Source organism: Prionailurus bengalensis, chromosome E4, assembly GCF_016509475.1.
Source record: "Prionailurus bengalensis isolate Pbe53 chromosome E4, Fcat_Pben_1.1_paternal_pri, whole genome shotgun sequence".
Classification (NCBI taxonomy): domain Eukaryota; kingdom Metazoa; phylum Chordata; class Mammalia; order Carnivora; family Felidae; genus Prionailurus; species Prionailurus bengalensis.
Window position 1 is genome coordinate 26,950,755 of NC_057360.1, and position 27,022 is coordinate 26,977,776.

Below are 27,022 nucleotides of genomic sequence, written 5' to 3' on the forward strand. Positions count from 1 at the left end.
AAAAGCCGGCCGTGTACAAGGCTGAGGGTTCTGTAGCCAACAGCACGTTGACTCCACTCGTGGCTCTGCTGCACAGCAAAAGAGTGATTTGCTGTCTCTCACAAGGTCCCCACTGGCTACAAGTCTTACATAAAACTCACGTTGAAAATACAAGAGGAGACCTGGGGCAAAAATGAAACTCCCAGGAAGGGAAGGCCTGTCCATACTGCCACAATGCTGCACCATCCAAGAGGACACATAAACCTTGGTCCTTGGCACCTTGGGGGCGTCACTGGTCTGGAAACAGGGACCCTTCTACCAAGACGACACTGACAACTGGAACATTAGCAGCGGCTCCATTTGGTGCAGATGCAGGCAGAGCCTGGGCACGAACATCCCCACCAATACACCTCTCGGTAGGTGAGGTGTTCCAGAACCCAGCTTGGATGGCCAAATCGCCAACCTTTCTGACCTCTGCAGTGGTATCCCCTTCCTCACCACACCGTCGGATGCCTTCTAGCTGCGTTCACAGAAGTTCACATTAAGATTGGCCAGCCTTTGGGAAGAGGTCAACTCATAGGAACAGATTTCTCAAATTTTATACCTAATTAGCAGCTAAAACTTCTGGCCAACATTTGATAAGAATCTGACGTGCTGGCAGGTCTTTGATCATGGGCATCGGAGACACGACGGGGAGTGAAATTTTGGTCTTCATTTCATTCTTACAACCCCACGAGGGAAACCCCGTTGAGGCCCAGTTTACACCCACAAACGGGCATGAGCATCGAAGACGTTTGCCCAAGGGTAAATGAGGAAGAGGTAGGGTCAGGAGGAGGACCCAGGTCTGACTGGACCAGTATGAGGCCAGCGTCCCTTCAAAGAGAAAAGAGCTGTAGTAGGAGTTGGTGGTGGGTTAAAGCACTGCTCTAAGAAGTGAAGATAAAGCACAGACACCAGGTACCCTGGACTTGACCGCATCTCAAATCCCATATGCCCACTGTACAGTTAAGAGATCTGCTAAGCCAAGGACCTCAGGCAGGCTGGCCTTGCTGATAAAATGTTTTGGAACTTTTATTTGGCTGGAAACGGGCAAAAAGTAAGTGAGCCAGTCTCCTGATACGAACTCGGAAAAGCCTGGAGACGTCTGTGGAGCCCAGGGTGAGGATCAGAGCTGTGTCATCTGAATGCTGCTGTGAGCTCCCGCCACTGCCAGCGTTCTGTGCTCCTGAGAGAACACCAGAGCTCGGATGGAGGCTGCTGAGCCCACGGCTGGCTCGTCTGGGAAGCCTTTCTTCTCACCAGGTGGAGTGGGGCCTCCTGCCTGGAGCTTCCATTGTACCCCTTGGCACACTGGTCTCTCTTCACAGCTGTAGCTGTCTCCACCCTGGGGACGTGGGCATCCCAAGGGCGGGGCAGGCCTCTCCCCAGTACCTGGCACCTGGCCAGACCCCTGAGGACAGCCCCACACTGCGAATTGGGGCCTGAGCCCAGATTGCAGAAGGACAAGACAAAGGCAGGCCCAGCGGGCACCCAGGCATCCACAGAAGAGCCCCGGATGCCCTCCAGGCCTGGCAGGGCAGCTGTTAAAGCCTGGCTCCATGGGCAGAGATTCAGAGCCAATGACAGCAGCCCCTTCCTCAGGGCCCGGCGCTCCGACCTGGCCAAGCCCACAGCCTGAGAGAGCTGGGCAGAGCTTCTTGCCAAGGAAGGCTGCTGCCATTTCTAAGCAGGTGCTCTGGCTCTGTAGGAAGGAGGGAAACTTCAGAGAGGATGGTGGGGAGGGAGGGAGAGAGGGGGAGGGGAGAGAGGGGATCCGGTGACAGCCTTGTGAATGGCTCCAGAACCAACCTGGGGATTTGGGGTAGGAAATGGGTTGAACAGATGGACCAGGGAAGCCCAGGTGTTGCCAGGTAAGTTTGATGGAGGATAAGCAAGAAACTCTATTTGAAAAGAGAGCCACAATAAAGAGCCCTGGCACTTATATGGGAGCACAGGGAAGAGGAACAAAGTCAGCATGCAGGTGTTCCTGGAATGCTTCCCTGGACAGCTGGACAGGCATCTCTAGTATTTTTGAAGGCTGCCAAGGAGTCCGCGGGTGGACAAGGGAAAGGGTGTTCCAGCAAGGGCATACGAATTAGCAGCAGGAAATGGGTGAGTGAATGCGGGAATCTGGGGCGTGGCCAGATCAGGGATCCAACAGCTCCTGCCCCTAAGTACCCACGCGGGAATCCCCCTGCACGGAGGCCGGTTTGGAGGACCAGGAAGTCCAGTCACCTCACTGTACCCTGCCCCTGGGACACGGGCTTCTCGGCGACAAGGCTGTAGGATCAAGGATGCCTCTTCCCCTAGGGGCCACGCACATACGGACGAGCCACCAGTCCAGGAAGGTTCAGCAGCGTTCTGCAGGCAGCGCACCGCTGGAAGAGGTCGCGGAGGTCGGATGTGGAGTTCCGGGTAACTGAGGACGGAGGCAGCCTCCCCTCCAACCACCACTACCCCAGGCCGTGCCGAGGGCGTGTTCTCAGCGCGCTCCAGAGCAGGGGTCAGAAGGATCCTTTAAGTTACAGCTCAGGACACACACACACACACACACCCCTCTGAAAAAATTGGTTCTCAAAACCTACACGTGCCTTGTGCGAAACGCTACTTTTAAAAATATTGGTGTCGACCCACAAGACATGACCCACGAGTGGGTTACGCCTGCTTGCGGAAACTCTGTCCTGGAAAATGATCTTGTCCCCACTTCCTCCCGCCCCCCGCGGGGAGATGGGAGCGCCAAGGCAATTTCCCTGCAGAAAAACAAGCCGAACCCCCACGCCGCCCTGGTGAAGATGGGGGACGGGGGTGCTGGGGGCAGGGGTCGGCCCAACCCGGGTGTTCGAGGGCCTCCGGATGAGGTGAGCCCCACAGGGTTCCAGGAGGGAGGACGTGCACAGGCTGGCCGTCACAGAGGGCCGGGTTCAAATCCATTCTCCGCTAGTAATATTTGCAATGTGACCTTAGATTAAAAATTTAAACCTGAGTCTTCGGCTGCCAGTTTGCAAGCAGAGATAAGTAGTCCGTTCCTCGCAGAATTGCCTCAAGGATTCAGTACTGAATCCTTAACGTCCCCAACAGAGCTCTGGGAGATCGGAGGAGCAGAGCAGGCTGGGAGACGGCACAGTGCACGCCTTTGAATTAACCTTCATTTCCCAAATCCGAGCTGCGCCTGTGGTTCCTCCATCCTGAGACTCGGAACACTGCGTGTACCGGTCCCCATTCTGCGCCCCCCGCCACGCGTGCCAGTCCTGAGTCGCCTCGCTTCCCGTCCCATCCCTCCCTCCTGCTCAGGCCAGTCCTCCCGGTTGTCCGCTCCCGCGGTCCCCAGCCGTGCGTCCCTCCGGGGCAAAGTGAGGGCCAGCCTCTTCCCGGCCTCCGGCGCCCAGCGAGGGCTCCTGCGTCGTGTGTCTGTTGGGGGTTGGGAGCGTGCAACCCGTCCCCACCCCGCCCCCAGCCTCTGGAAAACTGCCGGCTCCAGCCGTCCTGCGCCTCCAACCGAGCCCGCGCCAGGCCGGGCGGCCCCGGGGCGGGGCAGTGCGGCCAGAGCCCCGTCTCCCGCGCCGGCCCCCGCGGACGCCAGGAAGGACAGCGCGGACACGACAGCGGGAGGGCGGGCGGCGCGCAACAAAGGCCGGGAGGCCGGCGCGGAGGGCACTTCCCGGGCGGCCGAGTGGCAGGGAGGGCGCACCCGCGGGGAGCCAGCCGCCTGTGCGACCTGCCCGGACCCGCGGGATCGCCTCGCCCGGCCGTCCCGACTTGCAGGCGACACGCGCGTCGGAGCAGAGTAGCCTGGCGGGGAGGGCGCGGGGCGGTTGCCTGCGAACAGTCGCCTCCAGGTCGCTGACACGCGACAAATTTCGGTCCCCCTTCCCAGGGAACCTGGTGCCGACCGCACTCCGTCTTGGAGATGAGCTCTCGCCCCCCGCCGGCCCCTCCGCCACCGAGAAGAGGCGCCCTGAAAAAAAAAGGTTTTAGCAGGCGACGGTGGGAGGGAGGTTGGCCAGGGACCGCCCTTTCCTCCCAGATCCCCCCACCCCCGGCTTCCGCTAGCGACTTCTGACCTTGCGCCCCACCCCCACCTGTCACCCTAAGGATATTGACATGTCTGAGGCCCAAGTTGGAGCCACTTTCTGTTCTGTGTAGTCCCCAAATCTGATGGCTTCTGTGGAGAGAGCTCTGGACACAGAATACCAATAAACTGCCCTGGGGGGTGGGGGGATGAGGGAAGGTCATAGGTTAGGTACAGGAAAAAGCCACCTTTGCGCATGCTGTTATCTTCTGTGCCTGAACGTCCTTTTCTTCATCCTTCCTGTAAGTTTCTACTCATGTTACAAAACCCTGCGTGGGTGTCCCTTGTCGGCAAGCTCCCTCCCCCCAGCTGATCACTCAGGCTGTCTACCCCAGAGGCCAGGCGCCAGGCTCTCCTGCTGCACACACCAGGCCACGTGGGCATGTTTGTGTCTCCCTGAGACTATGGCAGCTTGAGCCCGTCTTTCTCATCTCCAGGGGATCCTTGCCTGTCAAAGGCCTGGCTCCTAGTTACTCCACTAGGTTCTAAGCAGGCGCTTTCTGACAGTCCTGTGGGTGACACAGGGCTGACCTGGTTAGCAGCTCCCCAGACAGAGCAGATGGGGACGTCAGGCAGGTGTCTGGAGGAACCGAAGTCCCCACCCACCTACACGAGTCAGGGCCCCTGGCCTCACGTTACTCAGGAAGAAGTGCAGGTCTAGTTCACACAGTCCAGCCTTTTTCGGGGGGGGGGGGGGAGGTGGGAGATGTCACAGCTGGAAGAGTGGCCTTGAGTCAGAGAGGCCAGGTCTGAATGTCCTGTCACTGTTGCTCAACTCAGCTCTCCATCTGTGTAAAGGCAGATGATACACAGGGCATAAATGGCAGGTCTGTTTTTAAGGACTAAATAAAATGTGTCAAGAGCCTGGCCCTGGCCCTGGGAGGTAACAAAAGCAGATGCCCAGTATTGCTTAGAGACCTTTCCCAGTCCTGTCCTGGCCAGAGCCCCCTACTTTCCCTTCCTTCCCAGCTGGAGCTGGGAAGGCACGTTGTCCTCACCATACAGAGAAAACAGAGGTGCGCTCCCATAAGTTTTTTTCAATATGAAATTTCCCAAGTTTCATGAGCTCAAGGCCAGGAATTGGGAGTACAGGAGCTGCCAGGGTTTTCCCCATGACTACTTCCTGTCCTGCCATGGGGCCATTTCCAAGCTTTGGGGGCCCCAGGTTGGTCTCTGAGATGTTCCAGCACCCTCTTCACACCCTGAAGGCCCAAACACTTGTTCCACTGGCCCCTCTGCTCACCTGCTGGAGCCACCCCTCCTCATTCCCCATCCCAGGTGGCTCAGTCTCCCCATCCTGCAGTGCTCTGGGGCTCTGGGAGCACACCCCCTAGCCTCCAGGGGGCAGTAAAGAGGGAGTTTTAACTGGCTCCTGCAGGTAAGGCCTGGACCCAGGAGAACATTCACTATACATTCCACAAGATTGCCAGTCCCCTCCCCCCCATCACCTTTCCCTCAGGCTTCATGTACCCTTTAGTGACCTTGCCCAGTGAAAGCTGCTATGAACACTCATTTTAACTAAGGCTGTGTGTTTTATCAAGTTCTTAAACAGTACTGAACTGCTCACTGCACCCCTCACCCCAGCATCACCCACCGGAGGCCCCTAGCTCCATTCTTTCCCCTGTTCATAAACGCACCTTGCCCCAGGCTCCTCTCTCAGCCAGAGGACTGTCCCTGGAGGCTTTTGCATCCACCCTGGCTGTCACCCCAACCCTGGGGGACTACCCTAGCCTTCCCTCTGGCATGCTCAATACAGTTCACTTCTGTCCCTGTGTCCTCCCTCCCTCTGCCCCCAATTCAGGACCCTGCTCTTGGCCACTCAAGGTCAAGTGAACATCCAGCCCAGAATTTAGCGACTTGGAGTGAGAGAAGCTTCAGCTTTGCTTTTTAATAATTTAAGGCTGACACACGGCCATCCATTCCCAGAGAGTCCCAACGCTTTGGGCCTAGAGCAGGGAAGCAACCTGGTGAGACAGCCCATCCCCCTGCCTGTACCCTGTCATTGCACTTCCTGCTGACCCACCCACAGCTGCCACCGGGGAGTCTGGGCAGAGAGCTTGTGGCTGGGGACAGCCTGGCACCAGCCACAGCCATGCCCACACTCTACAGAAGGAAGACAGGCCCTCACCGCCAGCTCCAGTGTTGCCTTGGGCAGAGGCAGAGGGCAGGCTGGTGGGGGCGGGGCTGGCCAGTCCTACTGGCCATGGCTGCTCTTCCTGGAAATTCTTCTGGTTTTTTTTTTTCCCTTCAACTTTATATATCACAAAAATTTCCCAGAAACTCTTAATATTCTGGCTACCAGATAACATCTCCCAGATGTTCTCACACCAGACCACATGTTCCAATGTTTGGCTTGGAATATATGGCCAAGGGCTGTAAGGCTGTCACTCCAGGACACTTTGCCCATTTCCAGAAAAAGAACAAAGGTGTTCAATGGGATGTGGAAGGAATGAGACTTTAAAGGCAGGCTCAAGGCCAATATGGCCAAGAACTTTCTTTGGTTCTGGAGTGTGGAAGGCTGGGGGAGCCCTTGACAGAGAGTGGGACAGGACTTGGGGGTGAAGAGGTGGTCAGGGGCCAACCCCAGTACCTGCCGCCTCTCTCTCCTCTTGCCAACAAAGGTAAGGAAAGAGGCAGACCCCGCTTCTTGCATTGAAGGAGATCCAGGTCTTTTTTCCCCAGTTCCATGTAAATTAACATCCTTAAAACACACAAGCAGGCTCCTGCCCTCACGTATGGTGGTCAGTCACGGACGCCCTGCCACAGGGGTTACATGCCACTGTCATCGGTCTTTGGTCCACAAAGCAGCTTTGTGCAGTGCATTTCCATTCCTCCTAGGCCAGTTCAGGGCTTCTGCGGGAGTGACTGTGCGGGGCGGGAGCACCGCTGGGTCACCGAGGGACGGGCCTCTGCCTCAGCACACGGATTGACAAGCTGTGTGCGTGGGCCAGGAGCTCCTTGATATGAGCCAAGCCCAGCCCTGCAACTTTGGCCCCATTTACCTCGAGGATCTCATCCCCTACCCCCAGCAGCCCTGAGTACAGCTTGGCCATGCTCGAATCAGCTATCTCCTGCACGTAGAACCCTGCAAAGGAAAACAGAACAATTTAACAGGTGAAATCCAAGGACACGCAGCTCTGTGGAACGCTGACCAGGTGGGTGCTGGTGAGCGTGGGGTGGGGAAGCAGGTGCTCACACAGGGCACTTCTCCAGGCACACACATACACACACCCTCATTATTCTACCTCATAACCACAAGGCTTTCTACACAGATACAGTGTGCCTGCCCTCATGGTATAATTTCATTTTTCTGTCTCCTCTTTTAAAATGCCCTTTAAGCTGTTATTATTTGTGTGTACCCCAGTGTGAATGAGCTAACCTTATCTTTTTCTGGGATGAGCTTTGATTGTAGAATAAGGAGGAAACTGATGTTCGAAAATTAAGAAAAAGACCCACTATGTGCCTGGTACTGTGCTAAGCAGGATTCATAAATACGATCAAGTTGCTGTCTTCAAGTAGCTGGAGTGGTGGGAAGGCTCACTGGAGTAATGAACGTGGCTGAGGTCAAATGCAAATCTGGTTTGCTTCCTATTAGTGTCTAGGACTAGCACTAGCCTCAATCTTCCTCGGATGTGGTGGCTCACTTGACCTTTATTCACACACATCCTGTCCCCCACACTGCCCCTAAGAAGGCCCTGCTGGCCAGTATGACCACATCCCCTGGGTCTCTTAGGTGCAGAGCGAGCTGGAGAGAGCCTGCTTCTTCCCCTTTCCCTGGGTCCAACTTGGCAAACCCACGTCAGTGGAGCAGGCCCTGTGGAGGCTTGGGGCTGGCGAGGCTGAGTTCCCCTTGCCTCTCCTGGCTACACAGTGCAGGGAGTCCTGCTGAGGGACCTTTCTCACCTCAACTTCTGCTGAAAACCTTCCAAACTCCCCTTGGACTTAGATTAAAGGGTCTTTCAGGGAAAGCTGGCCACCACCCTGCTTCACAGGCTGAGTGCACACAGGTATCTGAGAGCACAAGCCTGGGGTGCGGACTGTGTGCAGCAGACATCACCTGTGGAACTCAGTGGGCAGCTCAGCCCCACCGGAGACACCCTCACCGCTGCCCAGCCCGGGCTGGCCTGGCCTGCACGCTGCCCTCTACTCCTCTTCCTGGAATCAGCGTCCTTAGAAAGGGCCACATAGGGCACCTCACCGGTTCTTCCGACTCTGGCCTGAAGGCATTTAATACACTTGGGCCAGGGGAGGTCCTCCCTCTGCTCCCCACAGCCCCATAGGAGCTTTGCTCAGCCCAGCTTCTGACCCCAGCAGAAAGCAAGCTGTCCAAAGCTGCCCACTGAAATGGGAGTCTGGAAGCACCACCATCTCCTTTAAAGCACCTGAAGGCTGATAACTCTGAGTTTAGCAAAACCAATCTTCTGACACATTCCCTCTCCCGGGGCTGAGTCGTGGAACTCCCTCTAGGTGCTTCTTGGCCGATCGGTGCCTTTGCCGCAGGGTCGCCTCCCTGCCAGCCGGCTTGCCTGCCATCCGCTGTGTGAAGCTTTTCTCCCGGCCCCATCTTCCACCTCTTCCGTCTGGGGGCTCTACCCGCTTGCCTGCCTCGTCAGTGTGCTGGTAGCGTGGGGGAGGCAGTGTGCTGCCTACAGAAATGGCTGCCCTACAGCAGACAGGCAGGTGCAGAGTGATGAGAAACCCCAGAAGCATGTAGCGGCCAGACCTGGACCAGACAGACACTGACGTCGTGCCAGCGTTCTCGAGGAGTCTCTGAGGTAGGCTTCACAATGGAAAGTCATGACAAAAATGTGACGGAGAGACCGCTGTTGTAGGTATTTATTGCCTGCTGGAAATGGCCTTTGTTAAGCATGTATGGTCTCTATGGTACTCAGAAGCAGAAGACAAAGCCTGCTGTTCTCAAATGCTTGTATACAATCGGATGTGACAGCCAGCAAGTGAACCCCAGCATCCTGACGTTTTAGCGGGGAATGCAGACCAGCCCCAGCTCACGGCCCGCCTGAGGCCCAGCAGAAGTGGAGCCGTGGCTGTTGGAGGCCAGTCTGTGGCAAGGAGGCCCTAGGACCAGTCATGCTCCGGGTGCCTGCGGATCTCTGTGTTATATCCGATGGCCAACTGCAGCAGGAGCAGGGCAGGGGAGAGGTCGTACCAACCCAGGGGAGGGGTGCCCTGGGGGGCAAGCCAGGGCGGAGCCCAAGGAGCCCTTGGTCATTACAGACCCCTGCCCATCTGACATCAACTCCATGACAGGTGGGGGAGGGGCTCCCACGGTCTGCAAAGGGGCCTAACGGGACTTTTGGGGAGCATGAGGCGCATAGCACCATGTCTGGTTGTGTGTGACCTCACACGGACAGGCGGTACAGATCACGGTGGTCCCTGTTGGAGTTCTGCTCCCCAAATACAAGTTCTCTTTCTGAAGAGGAAAGGGGAGAAAAGAGCCGGGCATTTTCCTATGCACATCACTGGACGCTCCTTATGACTCTTCCAGGTAGGTTTTATTATTTTCATTTTACAGATTTGAGAACTGAGATTCAGAGGGGTTAAGTAACCTGCTCAAGGTCACACAGCCAGCAGAGGCTCTGGAGTACGAACCATGCCGTGTTGTCTAACTCTATGCCTCTGTACCACCCCTCTGGGAGGCCGACCGCCTCTCACCTGAGGAGAGAGGAAGCTGAGGGAAAAGGTGGAGTAGCTAACAGTCTGCTGATTGCTGTATGATGATCAGTATAGGTTCACAAATGCCATCTCCCTGTGAGGTCATTGCACCCTCCTAAGGTCTAGAGTGGGGAGAAACTCATTTTCTTCCTCTCACGCTCATAGAAAATCCATCAGCAAACTGAGTCAAACTGCCTTCAAGTCAACCAGAATGCAACCACTTCTCACCATTTCCGCTGACCCCCCCCCCCAGCCCAAGTCGCCACTGTCAAGTTTTTCCACTGAAATAACTTTAAAACCGGTCTCCCTGGTCCACCTTTAACCCACTAACGTCCATTCACAGTCCAGCAGCTGGTCAGCGACACTGTTACAAGCACAAATCAGGGCACAATAATAGTCCCTGCTCCAAGCCCCTGGTGGCTCCCAGCTCACTTGGCGGGAAAGCCAAAGCCCTTCTGGGCTCAGCGCTGTCTCTTCCTCTTGCCACTCTGTCCAGATCCACCTCCTTGCAGGTCTTCTGACAGCCAAGCTCATTCCCACCCTCTGGGCCTCTTCGAGCCCCTTCCCTCTGCCTGGAACGCTCTTTCTCCAGACACCATACTGCTGCTCCTTCACTCCTGTAAGTGCTGTTGTGTCCTCTGCACAGAAAAGCTGTCGCCCCCTGCTCCCACAGGCACTCCCATCTCTCGGGCCCTTACCCTGCTTTGTTTGGGTTTGTGTCTCAGTACTTTCGGCTCTCTGGCACATATAAAGCAAAACGTATACAAATGCAAACCTTTTTGTAGATATAGTCTATCTCCCTCACTGGAATGTGGACTCCTGAGGACAGGAGTTCTGTCTGTTCTGTTTACTGCCAGATACCCAGCATCTAAAACACCTAGTAGGTGCTCAGTATAAACGTGTTGAAACAATGAATGATGGATCAGATGTCAGAACTTGCCGTGGTCTGCATATCTGGCAGTGAGCAGATTTTTCCCAGGTTAAATGACTTTGACCTAGGAGATCAAAGCACAGGACTAAACCCTCCTCAGCAGAGTGCAGCCAGGGCAGGATCCCTGTGAACATCACCCTTTGGAGCCAGCGCCGAGGGAGGGACCTGGACGCACAGACAGGCAGGCACATTCCACATGCCCAGACATACTCAGCAGCTGGAGGAAGGGAACCATTAAACACATCAGTCACATCAAAGGGATCGCCGGGAACCAGCAGGCACAGTCTCCCTTGGGCACTACAACAAAAAGATGGCCTTCAAGATTCTGATTTCAAGACGTCAGCAGAGAGCAGAGGGGCACTGGAGTCAGGCTTACTATCTCTGCCCCCTCCAGCAGCCCCACACCAGACCCTTCCAGAAGAGTGCCTGAAGGGAGAATTCCAGTCCTTTTGCTAAGAGGCTGTCTGCATTGAGAGCTCCACTTCTCAGCCACAGACTGGAAATGATCATGGCCAAAAGGCATTGCTGTGGTTTACTAAGGCCCCAGGGATGTGGAGCCCAGAAAGGGGCGGGGGGGGGGGGGGGCTTACCTGAGTCCCGGCGCCCATTCCCAGAGGCCACACAGAAGCCAAAAGTGCCCTCCGGGGAGCGTTGTAGCTGCAGCTGGGTTGTGCCATCTGGGAACACCTCCACCACACGACCCACTGTGCGCGCCTGGCTGGGGGCACTCACATCCTCCACGCTGAGGGCACGCTGGGGTGGGGCCTTGGCTGGCCTGCCAGGGGACCGGAGACAGTGAGTGCAAGGAGGGCTGGGCACTGGGACCCCACCATTCCCCACCTTAAAGGTGACAGATGCCTCTTGACTGGCCTCAACCAGCAAAAACAACCTGCTAGGATCAAGACTGGAGGGTTGTCACAGCGGTGCCCCCTGCTACCCCCGCCTGGACACGTGATTTCAAATCTTTGTGGGTGCAGAGACCTCTCTGAGAATCTAACAAAGCTATAATGTTATATAAAAATTCCAGGGGTGAACAGGCCACCTGAAGACCCTCCATGGGGCCCCGGGTAAGAGCAGCTAGAGGATCTCATCAGTGGGTGGGACTTCTCTAGGCAGGGTCCCAGGTCAGGTGCTTCTTTGGGGGCCCCGTCTCTGGATCTCTAACCTGATCTTTAACTGGGTTAAGGAAGCTCTCTGATCTCAGGATGTTGTTAGACAGCAGAGGGATAGAGGAATCGAACCTTCCAACTCTACCCATTCCACCAACTCCACACCTTCTCAGAGCCCAGTTGCACAGGGCAAGGCACTGAGGTGTGGGTTCCAAGACTCCTCTGGCTCCAGAGGCAGGAAGGAGTTAAGCCCATAGCTCCACTGCCCATGCTCTGAGTTTGCTCCTACACCACTTGCCCACTCTTACCGGACATCTGCACTGTGGTCCCCTGGCTCTCCTACCACGTAGAGGCTGGACCTGTCCCCCTTGCCACTCAGCAGAGAATGGAGGTTCTGAAAGGAGACAGCTTTCCGATGATGGTGAGACGGTGACACCTGGTGGTAAAGGTCCAATATTGCAGGTGAGAAAAGCCATGGAGAGGGCGGAGGGGGGGGGGGGGTGGCGGATGCAGGAGTTGACAGAAACCTTACCCCATCCATGAACCTGAGGGTTTTTTAAGAGAGTAATGATACAAGTTTTTGTCACTACTTAAAAGTGCCCGTCAGGAATCACCATGATTTACTTAAGAAGATGGACCCATATAGGTGATCAGGTTCAATTTTCTTTGGCTGAAATAACTTAGTACTACTAGAATACTAATAATTTCATTGATTATGAAAATCTAATTTTCTCTAAGAAAAAAGTGAAAGCAAATTAACTACAGAATAATAAATATGATTTTAGAATTAAAATATTAAATATTTTGTGATTGTTTAGTATCCCTTTTATGGTTATTCACATTAAAAATGTTTATCTAAGGACTTCCAGGGAAAATGGCAGAGTTCAAAGATCCTAAACTCACCTAGTCCCATGGATATAGTTATATAACACCATATTAGATAACCAGAAAACAATCCAAAGACTGGTAGAACAGACTCTCCACAGCTAATTGTAGAGAAAAGTCCATGTCCAAGAGGGTAGGAGGGGTAGAGATTTCCGTGGGAGCTAAATGGACCTAGAGGACTGTCCCAAGGAGGGAGGGAGGCTGGGTGCAGAGAGACAAGGGGACCAGATCCTCACATCAGGTACATCAGGCATGAGGAATCTGCACAGGGAAGATGAATCCCCATAACATTCGGCTTTGAAAACCAGATGGGCCTAATTTTGCCAGCTTTTAAAAATTTTTTTTTAATGTTTATTTATTTTTGAGAGAGAGAGAGAGAGAGACAGAGCATGAGCATGAGCAGGGGAGGGGAAGAGAGGGAGGAAGACACAGAATCTGAAGCAGCTTCAGGCTCTGAGCACAGAGCCCACCGTAGGGCTCAAACTCACAAACCGCAAGATCATGACTTCCGAGCTGAAGTCGGACGGGTGACTGACCAAGCCACCCAGGCGCCCCTAATTTTGCCAGTTCTTAAAATCACCGAGGCTTAACACCTGGAAAAATCAGTGGGCTTGGATCTGGGAGACTTGGGAAGATGATGGGAAACTGAATCCCCACCCTTAAAGAGACAGCACAACAAACAGCCCCACTGAGGTACAGCATAGAGAAGCAGCAATTTGAAAAATGCCTGGGGTATATGGGAGGGAGATTTGTTTACTAATCTCAGAGCCTGTGCTAGAAGGGCAGGGATCTCTGGGAGAATTCTCTAGGAACAAAAAAGTCGATAGGAACCATTTCCCTCCCCTGCCCCACAGCCTAGATACACAGACAGCTGGGGGAACAAGCACAGTGCTGACACTCTCCACCTTACTTGCTAACAGCACTGCCCACCCCCTCATTCTCCTGTGGCCCTGCCCCCCTACAATAAGCCTCTGGTTGAAGTGCATCCAAAAGTGGTGCCACAAGTCTAGCAGTGTGTAAAGAAGCCCTGACAGTGACTCCTACCCTGAAGAGAGGGGAAAACAACCACACACAACAGTGTGTGGCCCTAGCACCACAATCTGGTCTGACATAGGCCCCACCCACCAACAAAAGCTTCTCAGAGGACAATGCAGAGAAAGAGCCTTGTAGTTCAGTGCTACTGCATCTCTGGCAAATGCCTACTCTGACTTAGCTCAAGCCTAAGGCAGGCCAGGAGTGGCCACTAATACCACAGGGGCCAAACACTGCCCACAACAGGTAAAGACAGTCATTGCAGACAACTGGACTAAAGGCAAAAACAGCTCAGCCACAACAGAAGGGTAAATGCAACACACATAAGAGACACCCCCGAAGCACCAGGTTCTGGGGAACAGGGGACACTACACTACAGTGCATTACAAGACCTCTTCTTCATAAGGCCACTACTTTCTTTTCAAAAAATTTTTAATGTCTATTTATTTTCAAAGGAGAGAGAGACAGAGCATGAGTGGGGGAGGAGCAGAGAGAGAGGGAGACACAGAATCTGAAGCAGGCTCCAGGCTCTGAGCTGTCAGTACAGAGCCCGACATGGGGCTCAAACTCACAAACTGTGAGATCATGACCTGAGCTGAAGTCAGATGCTTAACCAACTGAATGACCCGGGCACCCCGAGGCCACTACTTTCAAGAGCAGGAGACATAGCTGACTTTCCTAACACACAGAAACAGACACAGAGAATTAGACAAAATGAGGAGACAGAGAAATACGTCCCAAGTGAAAGAACAGTACAAAATCACAGCAAGAGAGCTAAACAAAATGGAGATAAGTAATATGCCTGATAAAGAATCTAAAATAATGGTCATAAACATACTCAATGGACTTGAGAACAGAGTGGAGGACCTCAGACCCATAACAAAGAGATAGAAAATATAAAAAAGAACCAATCAGAGATGAAAAGCTCAATAACTGAAATTAAAAACACACTAGAAGGAATAAATAGTAGACTAGAGGAAGCAGAAATGGATCGCTGACCTGGAGGACAGAGTAATAGAAAGCAATCAAGCTGAACAGCAGAGAGAAAAAAAATTAAAAAAAAAAAAAGGAAAACAGACTTAGAAAACTCAGAGACACAATCAAGTATAATAACATTCTCATTATAGGGATCCCAAAAGAAGAAGAGAGGGAAAAGGGGGCACAAAACTTCCCAAATCTGGGGAAGGAAACAGAAATCCAGAGCCAGGAAGCACAAGAACCCCCAACAAAATCAACCCAATGAAATGTTGAAGTCCACACCAAGACACTTAGTAATTAAAAAGATAAAAAGTAGTGATAAAGAGAATTTTAAAAGCAGTAAAGAGAAAACACTTACATACAAAAGAAACCCTATATGGCTATCAGCTGGTTTTTAGTAGAAACTTTGTAGGCCAGAAAGGAGTGGCATGATATATTCAAAGTGCTGGAAAGAAAAATCTGCAGCCAGGAATACTCTAAACAGCAAGACTATCATTCAAAATAGGAGAGATAGAGAGTTTCCCAGAGAAACAAAAGATAAAGGAGTTCATGACCACTAAATCAGTCCTATAAGAAATGTTGAAGGGAAGTTTTTGAGTTGAAAGGAAAAACTATAATTAGGAGTAAGAAAACTATGAAGCACAAAGGCGGTAAAATTAAGTGTATCTATAAAAAATCAGTCAAGATATTCACAAAAGAAAAAGCTGAAAAGTATGACACCATATACTTAAAACATGGAGTGGGGAGAGGCGTAAAGAATGGGTTCAAACTGAAGTGACCATCAACTTAATATGGACTGCTATATGCAGAAGATGTTATATACAAACCTAACAGTAACCACAAATCAAAACCAGTAACACATACACAAAAAATAAAGAGAAAGGAATCCAAGTATATGACTAAAGAATGCCAGCAAACCATGAGAGAAAAGCAACATAAGAAATGAATAGAGAAGAACTACAAAAACAACCCCAAAAGAAGTAACACAATGGTACATATGTGTCAATAATTACTTTGAATGTAAGTGGACTAAACTCTCCAGTTAAAAGACATAGGGTGATGGAATGGATAAAAAAGCAAGACCTGCTGCCTACAAGAGACTCATTTTAGACCTAAAGACACCTGAAGATTGAACGTGAGGGGATGGAGAAGTATTTATCATGCAAAAGGATGTGAAAAGAAAGCCAGGGTAGAAATACTTACATCAGACAAAATAGACATTAAAACAAAGACTGTAGCAAGAGACAAAGAAGGACACCATATCACCATTAAGGGGACAATCCAACAAGAAGATATAACAATTATAAGTATTAATGTAGCCAACATGGAAGCACCCAAATTCTTAAAGCAATTAATAACAAATATAAAGGAAGTAATCGATAGTAATACAATAATAGTAGGGGACTTTAACACCCCACTAACATCAATGGACAGACTGTTCAACCAGAAAATCAACAAAGACACAGTGGCTTTTAATGACTCACTGGACCAAACAGACTTAACAGATATATTCAGAGTATTCCATCTAAATACACATTCTTTTCAAATGCACATGGAACATTCTACAGAACAGATCACATATTAGGCCACAAAACAAGTCTCAACAAATTCAAAAAGATCGAAGTCATACCATGTATCTTTTCTGACCACTTTTCTTATCTTTTCTAGTTTCTAGTTGAAACTAGAAATCAACCACAAGAAAAAAATCTGGAAAGAACACAAATACATGGAGGTTAAATAACTTGCAACTAAGAAAAAATGAATGGGTCAACCAAGAAATCAATGAAGAAATTAAAAAATACATGGAGAGAAATAAAAATGAAAACACAATGGTCCAAAATCATTGGGATGCAGCAAATGCTGTTCTAAGAGGGAAGTTTACAGCAACACAGGCTTACCTCAAGAAGCAAGAAAAATCTCAAATAAACAACTTAACCTTACAACTAAAGGAACTCGAAAAAGAGCAACAAACAAAACTCAAAACAAGCAAAAGGAAGGATATAATAAGTATTAGATACAATATGTAAGGATATAATAAATATTAGAGCACAAACAAAATAGAAACTAAACAAAAAATCCTTATTGGCTGATGGATAAAACCAGGAGCTGGTTCTTTGAAAAGATCAACAAAACCAATAAACCTTTAGCCAAACTCATAAAAAAAATTAAAAAAAAAGAGGGGGAGAGGAGAGGATTCAAATAAACAAAATCAGAAACGAAAGACAAGAAATAACAAATGACACCACAGAAATACAAAGGATTATAAGGGAATATTATGAAACAAACTGGACAACCTAGAAGAAACAGATAAATTCCTAAAACATATAACCTCCCAAAGCCAAATCAGGAAGAAATAGAAAACTAGAACAGACTGAATACCAGCAATTAAGTTGAATCAGTAATCAAAAAACTCCAAATAAAAGTACAGGGCCAGACAGCTTTACAGGTGAATTCTACCAACCATTTATTTATTTTTTACTTTTTAGGTGTATTTATTTTTTTGAAAGAGAGAGAGAGAGAGAGAAGCGCAAGCAGGCTCCATACTGTCAGCATGAAGCCTGATGTGGGGATCGAGCTCACAAACCATGAGATCATGACCTGAACCAAAATCAAGGGTTGAATGTTTAACCAATTGAGCCACTCAGACGCCCCTCTATTTTTCTCAAAGTAATCCAAAAAAATAGAAAAGGAAGAACAGAAAAGAATAGAAAATAGAATAGGAAAGAACGAAGGAAGAATAGAAAAGCAATTCCACCACTGGGTTTTTACCCAAAGAAAATGAAAACACTAATCCTAACAGATACATGCACCGCTATTTTACTGTAGCATTATTTACAATAGCCAAATTATGGAAGTAGTCCCAGTGTCCACTGATAGATGAATGGATAAATATAAATATAGATAGATACTTAGATAAATGGTTATATATATAATGGAATATTACTCAGCCATTAAAATGAATGCAATCTTGCCATTTGCAACGACATGGATAGATCTACAGAGTATTATGCTAAACAAAACAAGTCAGTCAGAGAAAGATAAATACCACATGATTTCAATCATATGTGGAATTTAAGAAACAAAACAAATAGACAAAGAGAAAAAGAGATAAACCAAAAAACAGACTCTTAACTATAGAGAGCAAACAGGTGGTTACCAGAGGGGAGGTGTGTAGGGGGATGGTCGAAATAGGTGAAGGAGGTTAAGAGTACACATATCATGTACACATATCCTGATGAGCACTGTGTATTAAACAGAATTGTTGAATCACTATATTCTATACCTGAATCTAATATAACACTGTATGTTAACTATACTGGAATTTTTAAAAAAATTCCTTAAAATATGCACCTTAAAATATTCTACATTAAAAGGTCGACAAGACAAACATACCTTAAGGAGTTCACCCATCAGTGGAGGTGGGGTGAGCACAGGTGAGTTAACAGCCCTAAATACATGTAAGTGCTGGGCTAAAAGATGGATGTGCAGGGAAGCAGAGAGAGACTCCAGTTTAGGAAGTTTGGGGACACTAGAGAAACTGATGCCTGAGTGAGGCTTGAAGCATGAGCTCCCCGGGTGAAGACTGGTAAGGGTGCTCCAGGCAGAAGAAACAGCAGGTGCAAAGACATGGAGAGACGACAGAAAGCATATGTTCTGGAACATGGTTTGGGTGGCTGGGCTGCAGAGGTGATAGGAGATGGGCTGGAGCCTGAGGCCGGAACTGGAAGGACCATATATGGTCTGCTAAGGAGCCAATGAGTGATGTTAATCAGAAGATTGTAAGATTAGATCTGCGTTCTAGAAACTGACCCAATGAGGAGGCTACTGTGGGGGTGGGGGTGGTGGAGATGTAGGCAGGGAGTAGCAGACTTTTAAACAAATACAATGCATATTATTTATCACATATGGAACCCACACTCTCAAGCAGTAAGTGATGTTATCAAGAGGTTTAGAGGGGGCCCTAGCCTTATATTAGCATTAAGGAAGGCTTCCTGGGAGAAGTCCTGCTTAACTCAGACCTGAAAGACGAGGAGTTCCCCATGGAGAAGACAGAGGACAGCACTCTAGATGATGCAAGGTCAAATGTCAAAAAGCCATGGCTGTGGGGTGGGGGGGTGGGGTGGTGTCGTGGAAGCCACCAGTGTGGTTGGGTGTGAGAACGGGGCCACTGCCCACCCAGGAGGTGGACATGAACATGAACACCAGATCCAGCCAGCACCTGTCCACATTTAGGCAGCTCCAGAGTCTAAGGAAGTAAATGACAGTCTAAAGGAGGTAGTTACCCCTGAGATGCATCACAAATATTTCTGAGTGAGACAGAGACTTGTTTTATCTTCCTTGAACAGTTCTCTGTGATGCTCAGTCCGCCCTGCACTTGTTCCCACCCTTTGTTGGCCAGCTTCCTTTCTATCTTTGCCCACGCAGCTTACATTGCTGATAACCTCACTGCCACACCAACGGCGCGGTCATTTCCCTCGAGGGTTTACAGAGATCGAAGTTCTGGTGGTGATACATCCGGATGCCATGGCTCAGACACACAAGGGACAAATCTAACTTCATGAGGAAAATGAATTCCTGGAGCACGGCGTCAACTCTAGACTTTTCTGCCCAGCTTACTATCACTTTGCTTCTGTTTCTTAGCCTTCCATTGATTCATCCAGCAAATACGCAGTGAGCACCGATCGCATAGTAGGTACGGCTCCCGGTACAAGACAAACTGATGTCATTTTCATTCGGCCTGCATTCTCTCCCCCACTGCAGCCTGAAAAATGGAAGTCTCCATTGCCCCAAACCACAATCACCTGCCGTTGCTCTGCAAAAAGGACAGGGGCAGGGAACAAAAGAACAAACATAATACCTGGAAACACCTGGAACAGAGCAGGGTTTTCAGAAAATTAGTTGGGAGTTAGCACACCATTGTTGATTTGCTGTTGGTTTATCTGCTAGCACATGGAGAGAGACCTTCGGCTAGCCGCCCTGCATTCATTCATACACTCACTGACTCACCTGTTCATTCACTGTGTCTTACATATATTTATATATTAGCCATTGTATTCAGCACAGGAGCATCCCCCACTTTTTGAAAGTTTGCTTTTATGAAAGACCTACATTAGTACCTGTTTTGACTAACCAAAATAAATCCGGAGGATTTTCACTTTTACAAAAAGAGGTGAAAAGCAAAAATAGCATTCAGCATTTGTTTTGCAGTGAGCCATTATGGGGCAGTGCACCCAAAGTGGCCCCACCAAGCTCCTCTCCCAGGGACTCCACTCAGCATCTTAGCATCAAGCCACAATAGCTTTGAACAGTGTCTGTGAGCATCTGTGCTTCATCTCGATTTATTTTGTGTATCCATTAGCAAGATGTGTCCTAGGGTATCAGAAAAGCCTGAAAGAGGTTATTTTTTGGGTCAGGGGGTGCTCAAAAATTCTCCATATAACTTAATGGTAATTGCTTCTTCGATGTATGCGATTTCGGCTTATGGAAGTTTTCACAGGAAATGCTCTACTTTCAGACAGCAGGGGAACCTGTCCTAGGAAGAGAAAGATCAAGTGGTGTTCCCTCAAAGAATTCACACCCCAGTGAGGGGAGACAGACAAAAATTAATTAAAATACTATGTGGCAAGTTCCCTGAAGGAGGGAAGCACAGGATGAGATGGGAACACAGAGCAGAGGCCCCTTAGCTCAGCCCAAGAAAGGATTGGAAGTGGCTTCATGGAGGAGGCAATTCCTGAAGTGTTGATGGATGAGCAGACGTTAGCAGGGAGAGAAGGTGGGGGAAACATTTCAAGTGAAGGTTCAAAGTCAGAGAGTGTATGGCCTGATTACAGAACTGCAAGGTCAAAGATAACGGGTCAGGTGTTAGAAGGCAACTGAGGAAAGATGAAGGCAGATCACAGAAGCCCTTCACCCATGTCAGGTGATCTGCACTTTATCCTGTGGGTGGCAAGGGGCCAAAGGCAGATGATCAGCAAGGGGGCAGCATGACCAGATGTGCCCATCAGAAGGACCCCTATGGAACCAGGTGGGGACAGACGTGGCAGGGATGTCAGTCAGGAGGCTGTTGTGTTGGTCTGGGTGTGGAGTGATTTGTGCTAGACTAACAGAGTCACTGTGACCATGGAGAAGGTTCCGAAATGATCGGGCACTAGACTCTAGGTCTTGGCAGAGGGGGCAGAGTTGAGGGAGAGAAGTGGGGGAGGAGGAGGAGGAGGTTAGGATGAGCCTGTGCTGGGGCAGCTGGCTGGAAGAACAGAACCGTGGGACGCTGCCCACCCCATGGTGTCCAGGGGAAGCCAGGTCTCATGGGTCAACTGTGGGGAGCCCAGTAGCCTCCCTTTCTCCACCTGGGCTCCCTGAGGTGGCCCCCTCTGCACTTCATTCCTCCTGTCACCTTCCACTCCATGGGCAGCTGGTGTCGCCCACCTTTTGGCTGGGGCCCTTCAGACTCACCAGATGCAGGGACTGTAACGATGGGGCTCTCTTCACTTTGGGGGTGCTGGTGTGTGACGCCGGGCCAGGCGCAGGGGCCCGCAGCTGCTCCACGCTGTAGCTGCGGGCCTTGCCCAGCTTGGGCCTTGTGCCCTGGCCCAGGGCCAAGAAGAGCTTTTTCAGCCCCAGGGTAGAGGCCAAGCTGCTGCTGCTTTTCTTGCTCCTGTCGGAAGGGGTAGCGGAGGGCGGGCCGGGTCCTGCACTGACCCCCGGTGATGCTCTGAAATGCAAGGGTGGACATGAAGGGGACAGCGGGGAGCAGGGGCAGAGGCCAGGGCAGACAGCACCTCAGGGCCCCGTGGGCCCCGGCTGGGCCAGCACCCAGGCCTGGTGGAGGCCGAGACAGCGGCTGCAGAAAGAGAGGCTGAGAGGGCGTGTGCAGGATGCTCTGCTAGGGTGGCTTTTAGGGAAGAGAGCTCAGACAAGACCCTCAGAGCCTCTGTGCCTTCTAGGCACTGGGGCTTGTGGTAAACAGACAAGGCCCTTATTCTCAGGAGCTTACAGACAACAGACTAGTGAACAAAGGAGAAAAACCACAGCGACTGTTGAGAAATGTCGAGCAGAGAGTGACAGGGTGGCCGGGGAAGGTCTTTCTGAGAAGATGGTGTTTAAGCCGGAAGCTGAATGATAAGGAGCCATCCTGCCAAGGCTGGAGGTAAGAAATCCTGGGTCGAGGCCACAGCGATGCCATAGCCCTGGGGCAGGAAGAGGCTCTCAGAGTTCCAGAACACAACAGGGCCAGGCCACCAGCACTGGGACGCAGCGAGCAAGGGGGAAAGAGGGACCGGATGAGGTAAGGCAGGTGTGCCAGATTACCTTGAGCACTTAAGCCAAGGAAAGGGGCTGGGATTCTAGCCCAAGTGGGAGAAAAAAAAATCATTGGGGGTTGTAAGCAGGAGAAATGACGTTATTTCACTGCAGTTTTAAAAAGATATCTTTTGACGGCTGTGTGCAGATGGAAGTGTGGAGGCAAGAGTGAAGGCAGAGAGCAGACAGTTGTCAGAAGGAAGTAATGCAGCTCAGACCCAGGAGGAAGGTGACAAAGGAGGACGCAGGAGCTGGAGGCGACATGCCAGTGGGTCAGGGAGGTAGGGAAGGAGGAGGGAGTGGCCAAGATGACGGCACGTGGATGGGATCACCGCGTGGATCGCGTGTCTGCTGGGAAGAGGACCTGGGAATCGGTTGCATCAGGGTGTCTCAGGCACCCTCGTGGAGACGTCCCGGGAAACCGGAGGTAGGGGTCTGCAGTTCTGGGGAGCACACAGTGCTGGCGAGGGAGAGCTGGCTCTCGGGGGTGCCAGGAATGGCGTGTAGTGCAGAAAAGAAGGGCCTGGCCAGAGCACTGGCTCACCGAGGCTCCGGGGCCCCAGGGCCAGGACTCAGACCCTCCGCACTAAAGGACAGAACGGAAATGTGGATGCTGGCCTGTTTCCTCTGCGTCCAAGTCAGAAACAAGCCCTCTCAAACAGCCTCATCCTGGGAGCACCCTGAGGGTTGGGACTGACTGCTCAGCTGTGCCTGGCACAGTACCTGGAGCGTAAGGCCTGGTGAATGAATAAGCAAGTACCTCAGACTGAAAAATGGCTGGGAGAGAAGTGTTACGGTGCCATGCCCAGAATAAGTTGAGGAACCCTCTAAGGATTTGGGAGCAGTGAGGTTAGTCATGCCGTGGGTGGGGGGGGGGGAGGGTCTCTTTTCCCACCCAGTGCCCCCACTCCCCCACCTCCTGCAGCCAGGGCTCTTGCTCCCATTACTCACCGGGTTGACACATGCCCTCTGGAACTTAACTCTGTCCTCTGCAGGCCTCCCTCTGATTCCTGGCTGGACTCTGACTCCTCTGAGGCCAGGGAGAGGGTGATGCCCACGGAGCTGACAATGCCAACAGCTGCTGAGCCGAGAAAGCCCTGGAGTCCTCCTGCAACAGCCGCAGCCCTCCCTGTCACAGAGCCACCACCACAGGTCATGGTCAGGGGAGGGGACATGCCCAAAAACAGAGGCAGGAGAGCCAGAGGAAGCTGGAGAGAGTTGGGGGCCCCAGGAGAGCAGTGGAGGCAGTGGTCAGGCACCCACAAAGCAGGCCGGGCATGAGGGGTCTTGTTTACTGCCGGAACCCATCACCCGCGGCACAGCGCCTGGCACACAGATGATTCAGAAATGTCTGTGCAGCGATGGAGCTGTGGTAAGTCGTGTCCCTCCTGTATCAGGAGACATGGGAAAATGCATCAAGACAGTTGGGAACAGGGAAAGTTTGCATTCCTGGGATGAAAACCACAGTCTTGCCGGATGTGACGTCTAATAGTTTTAGTGACAAGAGCCATTTTTGGAGCATTTCTGATGTGCCAGGCAATGAATGAAACCCTCTGCAGAGACTATTTCATGGGTTCCTAGAAGATAGGTTCTATTATTACCCTGGGTCACAGAGAAGCCTGGAGCACAGAGGGCTTATGTGGCATGCCCAGGACCTCCTGGCTAATGACAAGAGGAGTCTGAGGAGGTAATGGCCAGGCTGCCCAGAAAGGCCAGCAGCTGGTGGAATAAAAGCTCCTCAGGAGTGGTTAGAGGTGGTCAGCAGCTGGCCCAGAGCCCACCCCATGGAAGGAGACTACACCTTAGAACAGGGCAGAAGGCAGCTCAAGGTAGTGCCTGCTTTCTTCAGGTTCACGTGAGCAAGGGAGGGTGAGGGAAAACGTCTACGTCCCCTCGTGCAGCAAGGGGGGGGGGTGGGCAACACACCTGGGGGTGGCGGTGCTTGGCATCCACATCCTCAGTAAGGTCAGCACAATCTGTCAGCTCTCCGCCCTCTCCTCCTCCACTGTGTTTCCAAGCCCTGGCTCCCTCCCAAGCCGTCCCAGCCCCGGGGACACATCAAGTCGTGGACACATTAAGGAGAGGCTATGTGGCGCAGACCTGCTATCTCTGCCTACGAGTGAATGGCCAAGTCGCTCACCTCACATCACAGCATCAGGGATCAGAGCCTAAGGCTACTGATGCCCGACACACTTCTGCAGCCCTGCCTGCTGAAACCACGAGCCTGCCCAGGGGGGCTAGTTGGGGTCTGGAAGGGCTCTGCCCATTGGTCACTGTATCCTCCAGACAGCACGTCTGTCTGGTCACAGAAAGTCTCAAGGGCAGGACTCCTGCTGAATTAGTTCACTTATGCATTCCCTACAGTGCCTGGTATGGTGCCTGGCATGTAATAGGTGCTCAGTGTTGAATGAATGAATGAATGAATGAATGAATGAATGAAATGAAGATATTGAAGGAAAGGGCCTCAACCATGTGATTAGGCATTTACTGCTCTAAGCAAATAATAAATCTGGAGCTGTTGCCTCTTCCTGCTCCCTGCCTTCTGCCTCCCCCCACCAAGAGTTGGCTAATCTGCCTCCAGGCTGATGTTGAGTGTTGCAGCCAGTCCACAGACCCCATAGCTTCCGGAACACTGCTCTGAAGAGCTGCTAGGAGTGTGCACAGCTATGTCATCTATTAAGATGAAAGGTAAAGGATGACTCAGAGTGCTTGGCCTGGGGTCTCTGCTTACCATCGCTGCGTTTCTCCAGAGGTGGCTCCTGGCTGCAGGAGCCCCTGTCCACCTTGCGCTCACCCATGGCTCCTCCCCAGGGCCCCTGCAGCCCCAGAGGCATGCTCTTGTTGCAGCTGTTGGTGGACAGGGCCAGCAGTGGGTGACTGACTTGGGGGCTGTAGGGCTGGGTCTGCGTGGGTGAGAGCTCACAGGTCCTGGGAACTGCACTTCTTGAGGGAGGCAGAGGGGTGTCCACAGGCTCTCCCTGCTCACCTGGCCTGCTGGACCCAGGCAGGGCTGCCTTCCTGTGAGACACAGGTGAGGTGGTTTTCCTTGAAGGTGGAGGGGTTGGCACCCAGCCTCCAGGGGAGAAGAAAGAGGTTAGCTGCTGGGCCTGGTGCAGGGCAGAGGGCTCTGCATGGCTCTGTTGCAGGGAGGAAGCAGAGACAGTCTCCAGAGACTCATGATTTTCTATATCCCGGGCTTGTCTGGCTGGCGCTGAGGACCCCAGCTTCATGGAAGATGCCGGGGCACAGGCTGTCCTGCACAGAGCCCTGGAATCCACCGGGGGAACCCAGTGATTTCCCAGCCCCGCTTCAGGCTGCCACTGGGATCCCAGGGAAGCCCTTTTAGATTCCAGGACAGGAGGCTTAGGGAAAGCATCTTCTCTGGCAAACAGAGTCCCCTCAGGGTGTCCTCTGCCTTCTTTCACCTCATCTGCAACCTCCACGTGATCAACCCCAGGCGAGCAGTGAGGGGTCTGAGGGCTGCTGGGCAGCTGAGATTCAGCCCTCCGGAACCACCTGGGGCCTCCCCGAGGCCTGGCGCCCCGCAGACGCGGGCCGCTGCCTCGGGTCGGGCCGCGGGCCCTGCTTGGCTGCGAGGTCCCAGCCTCCTCGCTGTCGGTCCTGCAGCTGTCGGAGGTGTCCGTGCTGTCCAGGGCGGAGTCCACCTCCTCGGGCCGCACCGAGTCTCCGATGTGCGTTTCCCGGATCCATTCCGTGTGGAGCCCCTGCTCGGCAGGGAGGAGCCTGGAGGGGGGGCTCGGGCCCCAAGAGCTAAGGGGCTCCGCCAGCACCCCCTGCGCCCCACGGTCGCGTTCCTGGAGGGACCTCGGGTCCGGGCTCGCCTTCGCCTGGGTGGGCCTTCGGTCGTCAATGCGGCTGCCGCAGGCTCGGCACTTCCTCTCGCCGTCCGGGACGGCCTTCCGGTCCAGTAGGCCCACCAGCCTGCAGAGCGCCCCTTCGCCGGCGGCCCTGCGCGCGCAGCCCCTGTTGACGTAGTGAGCGAGGTCGGGCTTGGAGCGCAGGGGGCCCTGGCCCGCCGGCGCCTGCAGCGCGCAGCTCCGCGCCTGGTCCTGGCGCTGCTGCAGCCGCTCCAGGTAGCGGGACTCGGCGTCGCGGGCGGACTCGTCCTCAAAGCGGACGCGGGACGGGGAGGTGCCCCGCTTCGGCCACTGCCCGCTGGTGGACTCCCCGCTGGAGGAGTCACTCGTGTTCCCGTTCTGGAGGTTGTCTCTGCAGGCAAAGGTCATCCTCGGGTCCAGGCCGTCTCTGCGGGGGGAAACAGGAGCAGACAGGTGACAGAAGATGGGGAGGATGGCACCACGGGGTACAGAGCTTCCAAGGTGCTCCGTGGTAATATGACTGCAGTTACCCCACACCACATTCCTGGGGAGTCAGGCAGTAAACCAGAGTAGCTTCCAAGCCCATCTTGAAGCTGAGACATGGTGCTAAACAAAATCAACAGGAGCTTCTTTACTTTTGGCTTTTCTTCTGTTGCCTGGCTCAGCCTGAGCCAAAATAAAACATTACATTGAACACGGGATATACGGAAGGATGATAGCAAAATCCTCATGGTGTGTGTGTGTGTGTGTGTGCACGTGCCTGCATACACACACTCCACTCAAGAGGAAGTGAGCCTGGCGTTCATGGGCATCTGGTAGTGATGAATTCTCTCAATGTTGTACTTGGCTATAAAGATTTAATGGGAATGGGCGCCTGGGTGTCTCAGTCCGTTAAGCGTCCGACTTCGGCTCAGGTCATGATCTCACAGTCTGAGTTCGAGCCCGGCATAGGGCTCTGTGCTGACAGCTCAGAGCCTGGAGGCAGCTTTGGATTCTGTGTCGCCCTCTCTCTGACCCTCCCCTGTTCATGCTCTGTCTCTCTCTGTCTCAAAAATAAATAAACATTTAAAAAAATTTTTTTTTAAAGATTTAATGGGAAGAGTGAATTATAAGTCTCTACACAGACTGTGTGGGACCTGATGTCAGGCTTTCTAAGCATTCTTGCTCCCAAAAGTGTCCACTCTGGGTT

At 52.1% G+C, this 27,022-nt stretch overlaps 1 protein-coding gene across 2 annotated transcripts in view; it reads right to left on the reverse strand.

Annotated features, from left to right (window-relative positions):
* Nucleotides 1-5,960: 5,960 nt before the first annotated feature.
* Nucleotides 5,961-27,022, reverse strand: part of KIAA1614 (KIAA1614 ortholog) — a 41,687-nt gene continuing 20,625 nt past the window's right edge. Inside the window, exons 5-10 of one of the 2 annotated variants that reach the window (XM_043569196.1) lie at nt 24,726-26,260; nt 22,946-23,102; nt 21,149-21,407; nt 12,109-12,236; nt 11,282-11,466; nt 5,961-7,172 (exon numbers count right to left, since the gene is read on the reverse strand). In XM_043569196.1, the coding sequence (XP_043425131.1) occupies nt 6,979-7,172; nt 11,282-11,466; nt 12,109-12,236; nt 21,149-21,407; nt 22,946-23,102; nt 24,726-26,260 (2,458 nt within the window). In that variant the 3' untranslated portion in view covers nt 5,961-6,978. Of the gene's footprint in view, nt 7,173-11,281; nt 11,467-12,108; nt 12,237-21,148; nt 21,408-22,945; nt 23,124-24,725; nt 26,261-27,022 lie in introns of both variants that reach the window. The other variant, XM_043569195.1, reaches the window with a different exon arrangement.